General features: G+C 40.2%; 1 protein-coding gene and 1 long non-coding RNA gene across 2 annotated transcripts; both read left to right on the plus strand.

The window, feature by feature from the left end:
* LOC109823845 (peroxidase P7-like) lies at positions 664-6,437 on the plus strand. Its single transcript, XM_020390257.1, has 3 exons — positions 664-913; positions 1,309-1,500; positions 5,658-6,437. The coding sequence occupies exons 1-3, from the start codon at positions 704-706 to the stop codon at positions 6,204-6,206; spliced, it is 951 nt and encodes a 316-aa protein (XP_020245846.1). The 5' UTR covers positions 664-703; the 3' UTR covers positions 6,207-6,437.
* On the plus strand, positions 2,822-4,451 carry LOC109823853. The gene is made up of 2 exons (XR_002242488.1): positions 2,822-4,047; positions 4,236-4,451. It is a non-coding gene; the product is annotated as an uncharacterized LOC109823853 (long non-coding RNA).

Genomic DNA, 15,236 nt, shown 5'->3' on the forward strand with positions numbered 1-15,236 from the left:
CACGTAGCTCCCGATCCATTCGTGTTTCCGTTATTCCGAAATTCCGTTGCTTCGTATGGTCCGTCGACTTATTTCATGCGTTTATCGTCGTTAAATGAGTTTCTGTGACTCGAATAGCGACGTTCATCATCTTCTCTCTGTCTCGAGCCGCGTGCGGGGACCTATAGGCAATTTTTGACGCCTACACTATCTAATTCTCGTGAAATTATACAAAGAATCAAAGACACTATTTTAACAAGAGTTTCATGATTTCTCAATTACACATGTCAACTGAAAAATCCCAAAATACATAATTGCAAGTTAGATTAGAACATATACAAAAGTGGTAGGTTCAACCCAATTCGGTTGACACCTTTTTTAATCTATTTACATTGCAATATAAAAGCCTATGGAATAGCTACTAGGTCACATTCATATCCTCTGGCCTTAGAGAAGTCAATCGCCTAATAATTGATACAAATACATTCATAATTAACAAAAGGACAGTCGCCTCTTTAGAATATTCACCAACTTATTTTGCCAACTGTTAATAAAAATTAAAAAAGCTTGGCAGAGATTACGAAATTAGAAACCAACAAGCAGACCACGAGATGCATGCCACGATCAACACTATATATACCAATACAAGAGAAAACACTCTCCATATTAATTAGCAACCTAATTAATCAGATAATTAGTTTTGCTTGATTAATTTCACATAACAATGGCTTTTTCCTCTAGGTTTGTTGTGTTTTCTCTCTTTTCTCTTCTTGCTTTGGGTGCTTATGGCAAACTATCCGACGAGAAGTTCTATCAGAAAACTTGTCCGAGTTTACATGGAATGGTTAGATCCACGATGGCACAAGCTGTGGCAAAGGAGAAGAGGATGGGAGCATCCATTCTTCGACTCTTTTTCCATGACTGCTTCGTCAATGTAAGATATAAAATTTAACTATTCATTTTTTTTTCTATAATTCAATTTTATACTTACTCTAATTAATTTCAGACATGTTTCTTAATACAAATTGGGATCCCATCACCAAAACACTTAGTCGGAAAAAGACGAATATGCACTAGTCACAAGTCTTTGCTAACATTTTTAAATTCCTAATTTAATTGGATTCCCCCGATTATTCTTTAAGACATAGATCGTGTGCATTAATGAACTTTTTTAGCATGTGATCTTCGCAAATTAAAACATGATGATGATGGTCGGCATTACTTTGCACGAGCCCAACAACAAAATATTCCACATATATGATTGAAAATATTATGCACAACCACTATTTTGTTCCTAACAAATTTAATCCGTGTTTTTTTAATAATTAGGGTTGTGACGCATCAATACTTCTTGACGACACTTCGAAGTTCACCGGCGAGAAGAACGCTGGACCCAACCAGAACTCTGTCCGAGGCTTTGAAGTGATCGACGCCATAAAATCAAAGGTGGAGGCCAAATGCAAGGCTACAGTCTCATGTGCGGATATTCTTGCACTTGCAGCACGCGATGCAGTTGTCTTGGTAATTTCTCTAATTCTTTTACGAAAGTTGTTCTCTTGATACCAAACACGTAGAATAATAATTTGGTTAATGTCATATTTTTTGGAGGGAGAAGCTGAAGCTATTGCTTTTCTTGCTTACTTGATACAAACACTAGTAGAAAATCGTTTATTCTAGACGGAATATTCTAGACGGAAAATTTTCCGTCTAGTTTGTATTAAATTAGACGGAAAATTTCCGTCTAGAATATTCCGTCTAGAATAAAACATTCTAGACGGAAATTTCCGTCTAGGATAATATTCTAGACGGTTTTTATATTTTTAATTTTTTTTTTAATATAACTAAGCATTCTAGACGGAAATTTCCGTCTAGAATAACTCCTAGACGGAAATTTCCGTCTAAAATACTTTGGCTCGTATTAAAAGAAATAAACACCAGTTCCCTCCCTCCAAAATCGAAATTCCCCCTCCCAACCCAAAAGTTCCGCCCAAAATAACATTAAGAAACCCTCCAAAATTGAAATCCCCCCCCAAATCGAAATCCTCTCCCTCTTCTTCAACCTCTGGCTCCTCCCTCTCGTCCCCTTCACAGGCTACGGCAAGCGCAACGCTCCGGCGACGGAGACGAGGACCCCTACAACCCCACCAAATCATCACCGCCTTCTCCACCTTCTCCCTGGAGCCCACCCCCCTCCTGGCGCGCTCCGCCTCCTCCATCGCCGGCCACCTCGCCGAGCGCTAGAGATCCCCAACGAGCAGAGGGCGGGTAGCGCTGCGGGCAACGGCACGGCAGTGAACGAGCATCTCGTCGAGGGAGATGGGGAGAGTGGTGTCGTGGCCGTGGACGACCATGGCGGCCGTGGGTTAGGGTTTTTTTTTTTTTTTTTTTTGGGGGGGGGGGTGGTAATGACGAAGAAATTGGGAAGCAGGAGTAGAATTATAAACCTAAAAGAACAATAATTTGGATCCTGGTTGAATAAAAGGAGTGGGGTTTAACAGAGATAATTTCAAAAGAAAACGTGATTATTTATTCCGTTCTAGTGAATTGTGGATACTCATAGAGACATGGTGTTCTACCAAGTAAGTGCAATCAGTACAACTGATCTGATACTAAACTTCAGCTCCATATTTTTACAGGAAAAGAGCTTTGAATCCTGACAAACATGTTTGAAACCAGATAAACCGGGTTAGTTCTCTGGATACAGTGGAGGATGCTGCCATCGGGGTTTAACAGAGACACGACCTGATCAAATATGTGGGTGGGTCTGGGTATTTGGGGTGTACTCTAAACTTGGGGTTCTGGGTGGGTTTTTCATTTATTTATATCTTGTTTCTTGTTGATTTGGGGGGATGTATCATCAAATAATCCAAAATTTTAACGATGAGGTTTCATATATAGCCTATATTGAATCTCTGTTTCCTGGTGCAAAATATGACTCATAGCCGAGTGGGATCACACACTCCTGTAACTCTATTCTCTATATAATCTACGGAGCAATCTGACAAAAGAACGTTCTCAGATGCTAAAAAAAAGCATTACTAGATGATAAAATTGGCTTAGGATCGCATCATCAGCTGTAAAGATTACGTGTGGTTGATTAAAGTTATCTTGGAGTCTTAATATGAGAATTAAAAATTAAACAAATCGGGTTGTGTTGTATGCGGTTCCTCTCTCTGTTTTATTATACCTTTTGCTGAAGCGACTCTTTGTATGTTTCAGTCTGCCATGTTTGAATTATAATCCTTAAGATTCTGAAGCTGCTAATTAGTTAATTGATTAAGAGATTACAACTTCTCTAATTGCGACAACTCGATTAATTTCTTAACGTCGTACATTTTGGAGCTACCTTCTGAAACATGTGTAGTAAGGTATTCCATAAATGTACGAAGAGAAATAGATTCATATATTGTTCCTCTTTGGTGTTTGCTCGATTGCTTTATTCTGAAGCATAATTATATGGTTCACAAATTTGACTCCATAATAATTATCTTGATGTATCTAGTTATTCTAATAACTACAAACAAATGTGCTTATGTATCCACAAAAAAAAATCCATTTTGTTGTCATAAACCGTGGTTTCGTGTCTATTCTTGAGTTTCTTACATAAATTATCATATACCGTGGTTTTGTGTCATTACCTGTCCTCCATTATGATTAATGTTAACTCATTTCCTTTTTCGTAAGTTTCCCTGGCTGGAGAATTCCTACCATTTCATGAAGATTTGATGGCTCATCATTGTTAAGTTGTTTATATTGACTGGAGTTTTCTCAAATTCTAGCCATATTATCCATTTTGTTGGGAAATAATTCAGATTTCAACAGTTTACTCGTACTTATGATAGCATTTCTTGTTTAGCTTGCATCCATATTAATATTGTCATATGTGCAACATATTCCATACTTTATTTGTCAATTATTAGATCATGCAAGTTCCTAAGTAACAACCACTTACGGTTGCTTATAATACCTGTGAAATTTTTTTACTTTGTTATGAGATCTGCTATTTCAGGAGAGGGACTGGAGGTGCTACATGCTCACCGAATCATTCATCGCGATCTCAAACCTGAGGTAGATTTTTTTGCGCGAAGATTCAATATAGGCTATGAGTCATATTTTGCTTGTTCTAATTAGTACTCAACTATTGGTATCTCTTTTATATATATGCATTGCTTGTGTCCTTATGGATCAGTTTGTACATATATTGATCAGTTTGTACATATATTGATGCATTGCTTGTGTCCTTATGTTACACTCAGGATGATGAGGAAGAAGGTGAAGAAGGAGAAGAAGAGGGCTTGAGTAAATGTATAGGGAAGGAGTTGAAGAAGTGTCTGCAGTGTCATAGTCATTGTAAATAATTTATGTAAAAACTACTCAATAATTTATGTATCTCTCTACTATTTTGGTGAATGTATTATTTGAATATAATGGGATTTGATATTAGAATATAATTAGATTGTGTTGGATATGAATATAATTTTTTGTTGTTTAATATTGTGTACATGCACTCAAAGTAGATTCTGTAAAAAAAAAAAAAAAAAAAAAAAAAAAAAAAAAAAAAAAAAAAAAAAAAAACTACTGTAGCATAGCATCCTAGACGGAAATTCCGTCTAGGATGCTCAAATTCCGTCTAGGATACTTGTTTTTTTGAAAAAAAAATTAAAAAAATTAAAAAACATCTAGACGGAAATTTCCGTCTAGGATGACTATTCTAGACGGAAATTTCCGTCTAGAATACTCATCCTAGACGGAAATTTTTTCCGTCTAGGATGTATTATTCTAGACGGAAATTCCGTCTAGAATAATCCGTCTAGGATGTATTCTAGACGGTTTTTAATTCCGTCTAGAATAATCCGTCTAGAATGTATTCTAGACGGAATTTCCGTCTGGATTAAACTTTTCCAGACGGAAACTAACTAGACGGCTATTCCAGACGGAATTCCGTCTGGAATAGCTATTGCAGACAGTTTTTTAACTATTCCAGACGGAATATTCCGTCTGGAATGCCACCATTTGTACCAGTGAAACATGAATGCTACATTCTAACTTCTTTTCTTTCTTACAATTATAGTAATTAATTCAGATTATGGATAAACAACCTCTTAGCCGTAGGAAAACTTGTAGGCTATATATCAAAATCATAAATTTCTTTCTATAAAAATATTCTCGAAACAAGTGGCTTTGTTGACACTGCACCTTGGTTTAGAAATCTCTTAGTTAATTTGTTTATTTTTCCCAATAATTGCTATTGCTTTCTCCCATTGTTATTTCTTTGTTTCTCCTCCTCTTTACATATATTCTGTATTAGTTTTCTCATCACATATACTCTAAACATCTTTCATGGTTACTCAAAAAAAATAAGGAAAGAAAGAAAGAAAAAGAAAAAAGATCTGACCATTATCTTTTAAATTAGTGATTAACGTGAAAAAAAAACTATAAATCACAGAATAACATCCCCTTAAAAGCGATGTGTCCCGGAGATCCAGCTCTTCGCATATTGAATGTTCACATGAGGTTAATCATACTTAAGAAAGTCTTGTAATCAAAAAGATTAATAAGTATCATTTGCCCTATTAGAGAAATCTTTTATATACAATGATGTGACTGAATGTTAGCGAAGCGTGATTATGTGAAAGTCTCTTTTCTCCTTTATTCACTTAAATTCAATATATATGCAGCTTGGTGGCTCTTCTTGGAAAGTGCAGCTAGGCCGACGAGATTCAAGAACAGCAAGCCAGAGTGCAGCCAACTCCAACCTCCCACCCCCCTCTGCCTCCCTATCAACCCTCATCTCCATGTTCATATCCAAAGGCCTCAGTGCACGCGACATGATAGCCCTCTCCGGGGCCCACACCATCGGCCTCGCTAAATGTGCCACCTTCCAAAGCCGTATCACCAACGAATCCAACATCGATCCTCGATTTGCTTCGCTTCGCAAGAGAACTTGTAAAAATGGCAATAGTCTCGCTCCTCTTGATCAAGGGAGCGAGAAGAGTTTCGACAATAACTATTATAAGAACCTTGTGGCTCGTCAAGGGTTACTACATTCTGATCAGGAGTTGTTTAATGGTGGATCTCAGGATTCATTAGTGAAGAAGTACAGTCAGAATTCTAAAGCTTTTGAAGATGATTTTGTTATAGCAATGGTGAAAATGGGGAGTCTTTCACCATTGACGGGAAAAAATGGAGAGATAAGATTGAACTGCAGAGTAGCGAACAAAAATTAAGCTAGCTTTTGGGCATCACACAGAATGATGATACATTCTTTTCTGGTTGAGATTGTTTCATTTGTTTTCCTTGTGTCGTATGTGCTAAAAATGTTTCATGTTGTATCTTATAGCTTTTCATTGTTGCTAGGGATTGATAAAGGTGTTTCGGAGTGTTAGGAATTTTAAGTGCGAGTACAATTCTATATTGAAAAGATAGTTGAGAGAAAAAATGATGGACTTAAATAGAAAGCTCGCATGAATAACTAATAATTTAAGCTTTTGTGTTAATTTTATTTCTGATATGTGAAAGACTGTTTAACACTTTTAACTCTCAGGTTCTTTTTTTTTTGGGTCTGGATTAGACCATTTTATGTATTTTTAGTCCATAGAAAGTGGAAGGTCCTACAGGTGGTGGGCTATCAGACTGGGAATTCTATCAAGACACCCTACAAGGCTCAAGGGTGACAGTGAAATACCACCATTGCTTTATTGTTATTTTATATTATAGTATAGGATAAATAGGAAAAAGTGAAAAATCTCACCTTAAAAATGAAAAAAATCATATATTTACATGAAATCTCCATTATTTCAATTGGTTAGTAAAATGATATGACCAAAGAGTTTGGTAAGAGTAATTATGAGAGAGCGCGTACTCCGGTCATCATGCTTCTCATTCCATGTTTATCAATGTAGATCAGATTGGACTACTATACGTCTAATTAACCCAGAAGTGATAGGAGATCCCATAGATATCGGTATTCATATTGTGGCTGCAGTGTTATTTGTGGGGCAAAAAATGAATCTAATTGTAGACGTCTAAAAATGCTTATAGGTGTCCGCATGTAGCTCGAGACGAAGAGAAGACGATGAACGTCATCATCTGAGTCAAGAAGGATTATCCGAGTGGAACGCGCTCGTCAGTCAGCTCCAAGTGACCGAACGCGCTCATTAGTCAGCTCGTGCGCGTCGGTCAGTTCCAAGTTACCGAACGTGCTCATCAGTCAGCTCGCGCGGGTCGGTCAACTCCAAGTGACCGAACGCGCTCGTCAGTCAGCTCGCGCTCATCAATCAGCGAAGCGTGTAAGTCAATAAGACAACCAAATACGTAAATCGACAGAAAGTACAAGTCCAGGAAGTCGGGAAACACCGAAAGAACTCAAAGAAGGCTCAGAACTTGCGTTCTGCGCACGGGTCACTACTTGGGACGCGCGGCCGCGCGGGCGTTACCTAGGGTGACGCGCCGTCTGTGCTGGTCTCACCTCGAGGTGACCGCAGCTGCGGCTGGTCACCACTTTGTGGACCCACGGCCGTGCGGGTCACATCGTGGTGACTCGCGCACGCGTGGGTCATCGTGGTCTGTCCCGTGCCCAAAGTTGTCCAGAACATCCAAAACGCGTTTTTGGCTATTTTCACGGGATTTCTTCTGTTCCAGAGGTTCCCATCTGCCTAGATATCATCTCCAAACGTGGTTACACGGTTATCAACTGAGGATAAGGCCCAAATCCATCATTCTTATTCGAAAACCCCCAACCGAAGCCTATAAATATAGGCCTATGAGCTCATTTCACAGAGGCAATTTATTATCATGAGGACGAGGTCAACTGAGGATAAGGCCAAATCCATCGTTCTTATCCGAAACCCCCCAACCGAAGCCTATAAATACAGGCCTAGGGGCTCATTTCACAGGGGCGATTTATTATCAAGAGGACGAGGTGCTGCTGGATTAGGGAGTCAAGGAGTACGAATTTACGCGAAAGCAAGTTAGATCCCGGCGAACTTCAGCATAAAGAGGAAGGCTTTCGAAGGATCTGAACCCGTATTTCCCCCGTCCGTTCCTAGAGATTAGGCTTGGTCTTAATCTCGAGAAGAGCTACTGATTTTGCTTGGTCGATTTTAGTGCTTCAAGAGATTACTTCCTTTGTGAAGTAAGAGTTTTAATCAATCTTCTGTCAACCGGATCTGATCCGAGGTGGTTCACGAATAAACCCCAGCACATGTAACGATCCCACTCAAGCAGAGACTAATAAATAGGATCTGTGTATTGTTTGAAGGATATTGTAATTTTTATTTTTATTATGTAACGGTCTTATAAAAAGACCAACCTTTTTTGAAATTATTGTAATGATTAAAGTTGTAACGAGTTATACAATAAAGAAAACAATTTCTGACGCAAACACGCTGGCGACCACAGTGGGAGCTAACAGCCTTTATACGAAGGCTGATGTGTCACAACCTCGGATCTGGATCCCGGTTAATGTAGAGGTCGAGTACGAGTTCGACCAGGCCAAGTTAGAGAAATATCTGTCATCCTCCTCCTCCAGATCTTCCACTTCTCGCAAGCCTAGGAAGATCAACACCCCCGTTGCTGCTGCAATCACGCCTTGTAATGCCCCTCTGGCCTCAAACGAGGCTGGTTCTACAGATCTGGACCCTTCCTCCATCAAGGAGTCAATTGATGAAGGCGCAGTAACTCTATCAAAGAGGGCACGCCAAAGGCAACGCCAATGACTTGCGTGCCAACTTGTTAAGGATTTGAAGCCAGTTGACGGGATTCGCTACGAAGCAGATCTGAAGTCCAGAAGACGCCAACCACCACAACAGCGGGCGAACAACCCATCCTTCTTCGAACCAGTGAAGAATGAATGGTTCCACGTCAAAAGGATCCGCTCGACTCTTCAGGAGAGAATTTAGAAACATCACGTATTGCTTGCGCATGCAAAAATCCTTGTGTAAGAAGCCAAAAAATTGCAGGAGGAAGAAGTGAAAAAGAAACCACCAAGACTACACAAAGTATGTAGGCCAAAGTCCAAGACAGCAGCCGAAAAGATCCACAAATGCGGGTCACTCAAGTCTGACCCTCCAAGCCGTGGGTCACTTAAGTCTGACCCTCCAAGCGCGGGTCACTCAAGTCTGACCTTCAGCCGGAGGTCACCCCGAAGTGCCCTTCCAAGCCGCAGGTAACTCAAGTCTGGACCCTCCAAGCCGCGGATCACTCAAGTTGACCCTCCAGCCACGGGTCACTATAGTCAGACCTTCAAGACCACGGGCACTCAAGTCTGACCCGCCTCAAGTCGCGGTGTCAGCCCACATCTGAACCCTCCAGCTGCGAGGTCACCCCAAAAGTGATCCTCCCTAGCAGCGGGTCACCTGGACCCGACCCTCCAAGCCACGGATCACTCAAGTCTTACCCTCCAAGCCGCGAGTCACCATGAAGTGACCCTCCTAGCCGTGGGTCACCCCGAAGTAACCCTCCTAACCGCGGGTCACCCCGAAGTGACCCGCCCAACTACGATTCACCAAGTCCTAACCCACACCAGGGCCGAGACAAGAGACACTCCGCACCCATATTTTTGATTCCGTCGAGTTCTGCCCCTGCTCTAATTTATCCAATACTTTCAGTGAAGCCTCGTGGCAGTGTAGACTTGTTCAAAAGCAAGAAGCCAATGGCGAATCATCTGAGTCCTTTGCATAAGGATCAAGGCAAAGTTTCGATCAAAGAGCGCTTAGTTCCGGTGACTTAACCCCTAGCAACTCATCAAGCTGGGGGTCACACTCGCCTTTATAACAAGTCTAAGGCTTCTCGTAAAGAGGAAACTCCCATAATCGATCGCCTCGGACTACAAGTCAGTGCCCAAGAGCCCGTTGAGGTCCCGCGCTCATGAAAGCGTGGCTCCAAACGTGTGACTCTTGAGAATGCCATCAAGGCAGCAAGTGAGAATGCCATCAAGGCAGCAAGTCCTCAGAAGGAAACGTGTTCATCAGATGACGATGTTATATCTAAGAAGTTGTGCCGACACACGGTAGATTGCCCTGGTCATCAGACCGATGAGTTGTACTATTAGGCTAGGGGTACGAACAGATCTTGAAAGAGGGATACTTGGGAGATGGACTTTCATTATCAGTGTGTTAAACTTATCAGGATAGTATTATCAGTGTGTAACTACCCCAAGACTGCTTCGCAGAGGGTCTCGGTATTCGAGAGGATCTCCGACGGAATGGCTAAGTCCAAGCCAAAGTGTTTCTGCAAGAAACGATCGATCGTTCAAGGTGACAAACTTCCTGAAGTCACGGTTAATTTGGCTGATAAGGGAAAGTCGACTCGAACTTCTAGTTCTGACTTCCTCGTATCGCATCATTTAACTCGGTTACACATAGGGACTACTAGACGTAGGGACTATCAGAGGATGAATAGAGGGTTATCCTCGGATAATGAAGCATCAGATGCTAACTCTGCAGTCGCTTCTGACAATACGGTAGCCAGCCCAGGACAATCCCACGAAGTGTTTATGAATAACACCGAGGAAGTAGCCAAAATGGTTGAGGATGCTCTAGCCAAGCAGAAAGAGAGCTTTAAGTTCTAAATGAAAATGGTTATGACGTAGATGAGAGAAGAGCATGACCAACACATCCGAGCCTTGTCGAATCAGATAGGTGAATCCATACTTCATAACAATATTAGCCAAGCAGCTAGCGATTCAGATGTGGATGAGCACTTTAATGCTGATAACCCTCCCGTTAACCAGAACGCTAGGGGTGGCCCCACTAAAAATAACGACGCTATGGGTAGTCCCACCGAAGATGAAAATGCCGGGGGTGGTCATTTTATTCCTCTCAGAAATCGTCCAAAGCATGATACAAAGGAGGAAGAAAAGATGAAGGACCTCAAAAGCAAAATCAGTGCTCTGATATCCGCTCGAGAGGTGAAGAAGATCGGTATTCCATGTCCTTACCCAAGAGAATGGGAGTCGATCCCATATCCGGTGAAGTTCAACCTAATTAACTTCACACCATTTGACGAGAAGGGTTCGCCTACTCAGCATCTGATTTACTTCAAGTCCTACTTAGGCATGATCTCCAACAATGAAGCATTGATGGTCCGATTATTTGTCGGTATCCTTTGCGGGCCCGCCTTCTATTGGTACCGCCATCTCAAGCTTAGAAGCATCAACAGCTGGGACGATATGGAGAGCTCATTCCTCGATAATTTTTTTGATAATGACGTCGAGGTATCCATCGGGACACTCTTTGAGGAGAAACAAGAAGACGAAGAGACAGTCGACGACTTTATCTAGCGCTTTTGAAATAAGATGATGAATTGCTGAGATCCAGTCACAGAGGACTTCATCCTCCAAACCTGTCATAACAACCTATCTATTCATATTTTGGAAGTTATGGAAGTAGCACCATCCAACACCTGAAAAGAGTTGAAGGTGCACGGAGAACCGACCGAACACTTCCTCAGAAGGAAGAAAGCCGAGAGAAGCCAACCAACGACTAACCCTCCGAACTCAAGCTTCGTCTCCCGTGGTAAGGGAAAGACACATGCAGCAGCTGCTGACGTTAATCAGATGTCGCAATAACAACCCTAAAGACAGCAAAATACTTCGGATCCAAAACTTCAAAAAGAGTACTCCTTCAAGGACGAAGACGTTCCAGCCATTTTTGAATCCCTCATTGAGAACAACAAGATCAAGCAACCATCTATCACAAATCAGGAGGAAACTGATAATACTACGGATCCAAAGTACTGTGCGTACCACAGGAGGATCCTTCATCCTACCAAGGCTTGCTTTGCTCTCAAAAATATCATCCAAACCTTGGTTAAAGCTGGCGTCATAATGCTAAATTAAGCCAAATTCACACTCCAAAGAGTATACGAGTATAAACTGCTTCTTAATACTCCAACGGGTATATGAGTCTAAGTTGTTTCCTTTCTTTCACGAGAAGTTCCTAGAGAGTGTCATGCCTGGTATTCTTAAGGATAACCCGATCATCCAACTAAGTACAATGTTAGACCCGTTTTCACAAAGGAAGCTGGGGGGTGGATGATTCATGTAACGGGAAGTTCCCGAAAGAATTCTATATAGTGTATTCTTAGGGATAATCCGGTCACTACAAGAAGGTGATAAATAAGAAACTCCCACTCAAACTTCCGCTACGTCTATGTACTCAACACTCCCATTGTTAGAGTTTGGACATAGTATTCAGAATTTTAATCTCTTGATTATTGACAATTGTCAAATCCTTCCGTATTAAGTATTTGTCACTTAACACTAGGAACCACCTTTGAGTGATTTGTACGAATCAACACTCCCACTATAATTTGTACTCCCATTCTTACTGTTCACTCGGTCAAACCTTCCTATAGTTAAGACCACAATCAAAATCCCCTCTCGATTCTTTTCATGAGAGAGAGGTCTACTTTCAAATCGAGCGATCAAACCGCCTTATAGTTAGGATCGTCTCAAACCTCCCACTAGGTCAAACCTTCCTACAGTTAGGACCACAAAACTAAAATCCCCTCTCGATTCCTTCCATGAATGAGAAGTCCATTTTTAAATCGAGTGATGAAACCTTCCTACAGTTAGGGTCACCTCAAACTCCTGCTTGGTCAAACCTTCCTACAGTTAGGAACAAAACCATAATTCACTCTCGATAAATGAGAAATTCATCTTTAGTTCAGTAATCAAACCTTCCGACAGTTAGAATTATTCGAATCTTTTTGATTCTCGGAGTAGAGATCTCACTCTTAGTTTTATCTTCTCGGATTCTTAAAGTGGAAATCCTACTTTGAGTTTCCTTTGTAACTAGAGATAGAATATAAAATTCTTCCTTTCTAGTATCGGGTTTGTCTTTTCCTCAAGAGAAGACACCATCCTTCAACTCCAAAATCCATGCTTCACACGCATGGGGACTTTTATCCTGAATCCTAAGAAGGGATAAGTCGACGCCTAACACGCGTTGTCGATTTAGTCTTTCACCGATTTGAAGAAGACATCAGAATCCATGTTTGGAGAATTTTATCCCAAAGCCTAAGTAGGGATAAGTCAGCGCCTAACACGCGTTGCCGATTAGACCTTGACCATAAAAAATGACAAAAGCCCATATATTCGATATTGTGGCAGGTCGTTATTAATAACACTAAAATCCGCGCCTTACATGCGCGGAGAACTTTATCTCGACTCCTAAATAGAGATAAGCCTACGTCTAACACGCGTTGCCGATTTAGTCTTTCACCGAGTAAAGAAGACACCAGAATCTAAGTATGGGGAATTTTGTCCCGAAGCCTAAGAAGGGATAAGTCAGCGCCTAACACACTTTGTCGGTTAGTCTTTTGCGGTAAAAAAGGACAAAAGCCTACATATTCGACATTATAGCATGTTATTATTAATAACACCATAATCCCTGCCTGACACGCATGAGGAATTCTATCCCAAATCCTAAGAAGAGATGAGTCAACGCCTAACACGCGTTGACCGTTAGTCTTTTACCTAAAAAGGACAAAAGTCCACATATTCAACATTGTGGCAGATTATTATTAATAACACCAAAATACGTACTTCACACGCATGAGTAATTTTATCTCGACTGCTAAATAGAGATAAGCCTACGTCTAACACGCGTTGATGATTTATTCTTTCACCGATTGAAGAAGACACCAGAATCTGAGTCTGGGGACTTTTATCCTAAATCCTAAGTAAGGATTAGTCAGCGCCTAACACGCGTTGCCGGGTAGTCTATTCTCATAAGAAAGACAAAGTCTATATATTCAATATCGTAGCACTAAGAGAATTAACTCTTTTAACATAACGTTACATGCAGAACGGACTTAAACAATCTACATGCAAGTCCGATTCAAACGGTAATCGGTAAAGGCAAGCCAAATCCGTTTAAGGCTGAGGGTTTGCCAAAAATCCTAAGTATACGTCTAACACATGTCGTCGGGTAGTCTATTCCCGTGAGAAAGACGAAGTCTACGTATTCAATATCGTAGTACTAAGGGAGTTAACTCTCTTAGCACAATGTTACATGCGGAACAGACTTAAACAATCTGCATACTAGCCCTACTCAAATGGTAGTCGGTAAAGGCTCATCAAACCGTTTGATGGCTGAGGGTTTGCCAAAAATCCTATACATGTGAGAGTCATTGACGCACCAGCTTTATTTGTTGGTCTCGTGACTTGTACATCCGACAACTTCAGGATAAGATCTATATATGTAGATGAATCAACTTTAATAGTTGGTTCTATAGCCCAACTGTTGAGACCGCCACGCTCCAATGCCTTAAGAGCTTAAATTGTGTAGACTCTAACAAATGTATGAGTATAAACATTATCAACAAGTACAAGATGAGTTTAAGGCATCAAGAAGTAAAGAAGACGAAGAGCTTATGTATCAATGTAATTTTTACATTTTCTTTACATAGAAATATTGTACAAGCCTTGATCACTCACGCATACACACACATAGAGATTAGAACACATTAACACAGGATTAATCTATTAGTTAACAATAGAAATCCCCATTGTTAACCATTAGAGTATTTAGTTAACCTTTGAGTCTAAAATATTTTATACATAACATTTTCACCCCTTAGTAGTCAACTAATTAGATTAGTAGTCGACTACTGAAGTCTAAGATCAAAACATAAGTTTCTATAAAATTACAAAGTAGTTGACTACTAAGGATTATAGTCGACTATTCAGCTTTGAATTTTAATTTCCAGAACTTTTATTTTACAGAGTAGTTGACTACAACTGATTATAGTCGACTACTGAGCTTTGAATTTTAAATTCCAGAACTTTTATTTTACAGAGTAGTCGACTACAACTAATTATAGTTGACTACTTAGCTTCGATTTTTGAATTCCAGACTTTCTGTTTTATAGAGTAGTCGAATAATGACCATTATAGTCGACTACTAAGACAATTTTTTGACATATCAGAATTCAAATTAATAACAATTTATAGCCTTTTTGTGTACGTTTTGAGGGTTTGAAAACTTTTCTTTTCAATGCTATAAATATGTTATATGTTTAGAATTTTGGGTCATGAATTCTCACATATAAGATTCAAGTTTCGTGTATCTTTTAGAAAGAAAATTTTTTAGATTTTCACTAAGTGTTAAGAAAAATTATTTTTCTGATTTTGCCTTTGATCCTCATTCAATATACAATCAAGTTAGGTAATTTTTAGAGATTCAAAACATTCTTAGACATTGCTATACATCACAATACTATCAAGGCTTATAGGAATCAAGTTGTATCAA

Source organism: Asparagus officinalis, chromosome 1 (assembly GCF_001876935.1).
Source record: "Asparagus officinalis chromosome 1, Aspof.V1, whole genome shotgun sequence".
NCBI classification, from domain to species: domain Eukaryota; kingdom Viridiplantae; phylum Streptophyta; class Magnoliopsida; order Asparagales; family Asparagaceae; genus Asparagus; species Asparagus officinalis.

Excerpts from the sequence above, each read along its gene's own strand:
- LOC109823845 (XM_020390257.1), top strand. The coding sequence starts at position 704 with ATGGCTTTTTCCTCTAGGTTTGTTGTGTTTTCTCTCTTTTCTCTTCTT. Across the intron at positions 914-1,308 it reads TCCATGACTGCTTCGTCAAT|GGTTGTGACGCATCAATACT; the intron begins GTAAGATATAAA and ends TTTAATAATTAG. Across the intron at positions 1,501-5,657 it reads CACGCGATGCAGTTGTCTTG|CTTGGTGGCTCTTCTTGGAA; the intron begins GTAATTTCTCTA and ends ATATATATGCAG.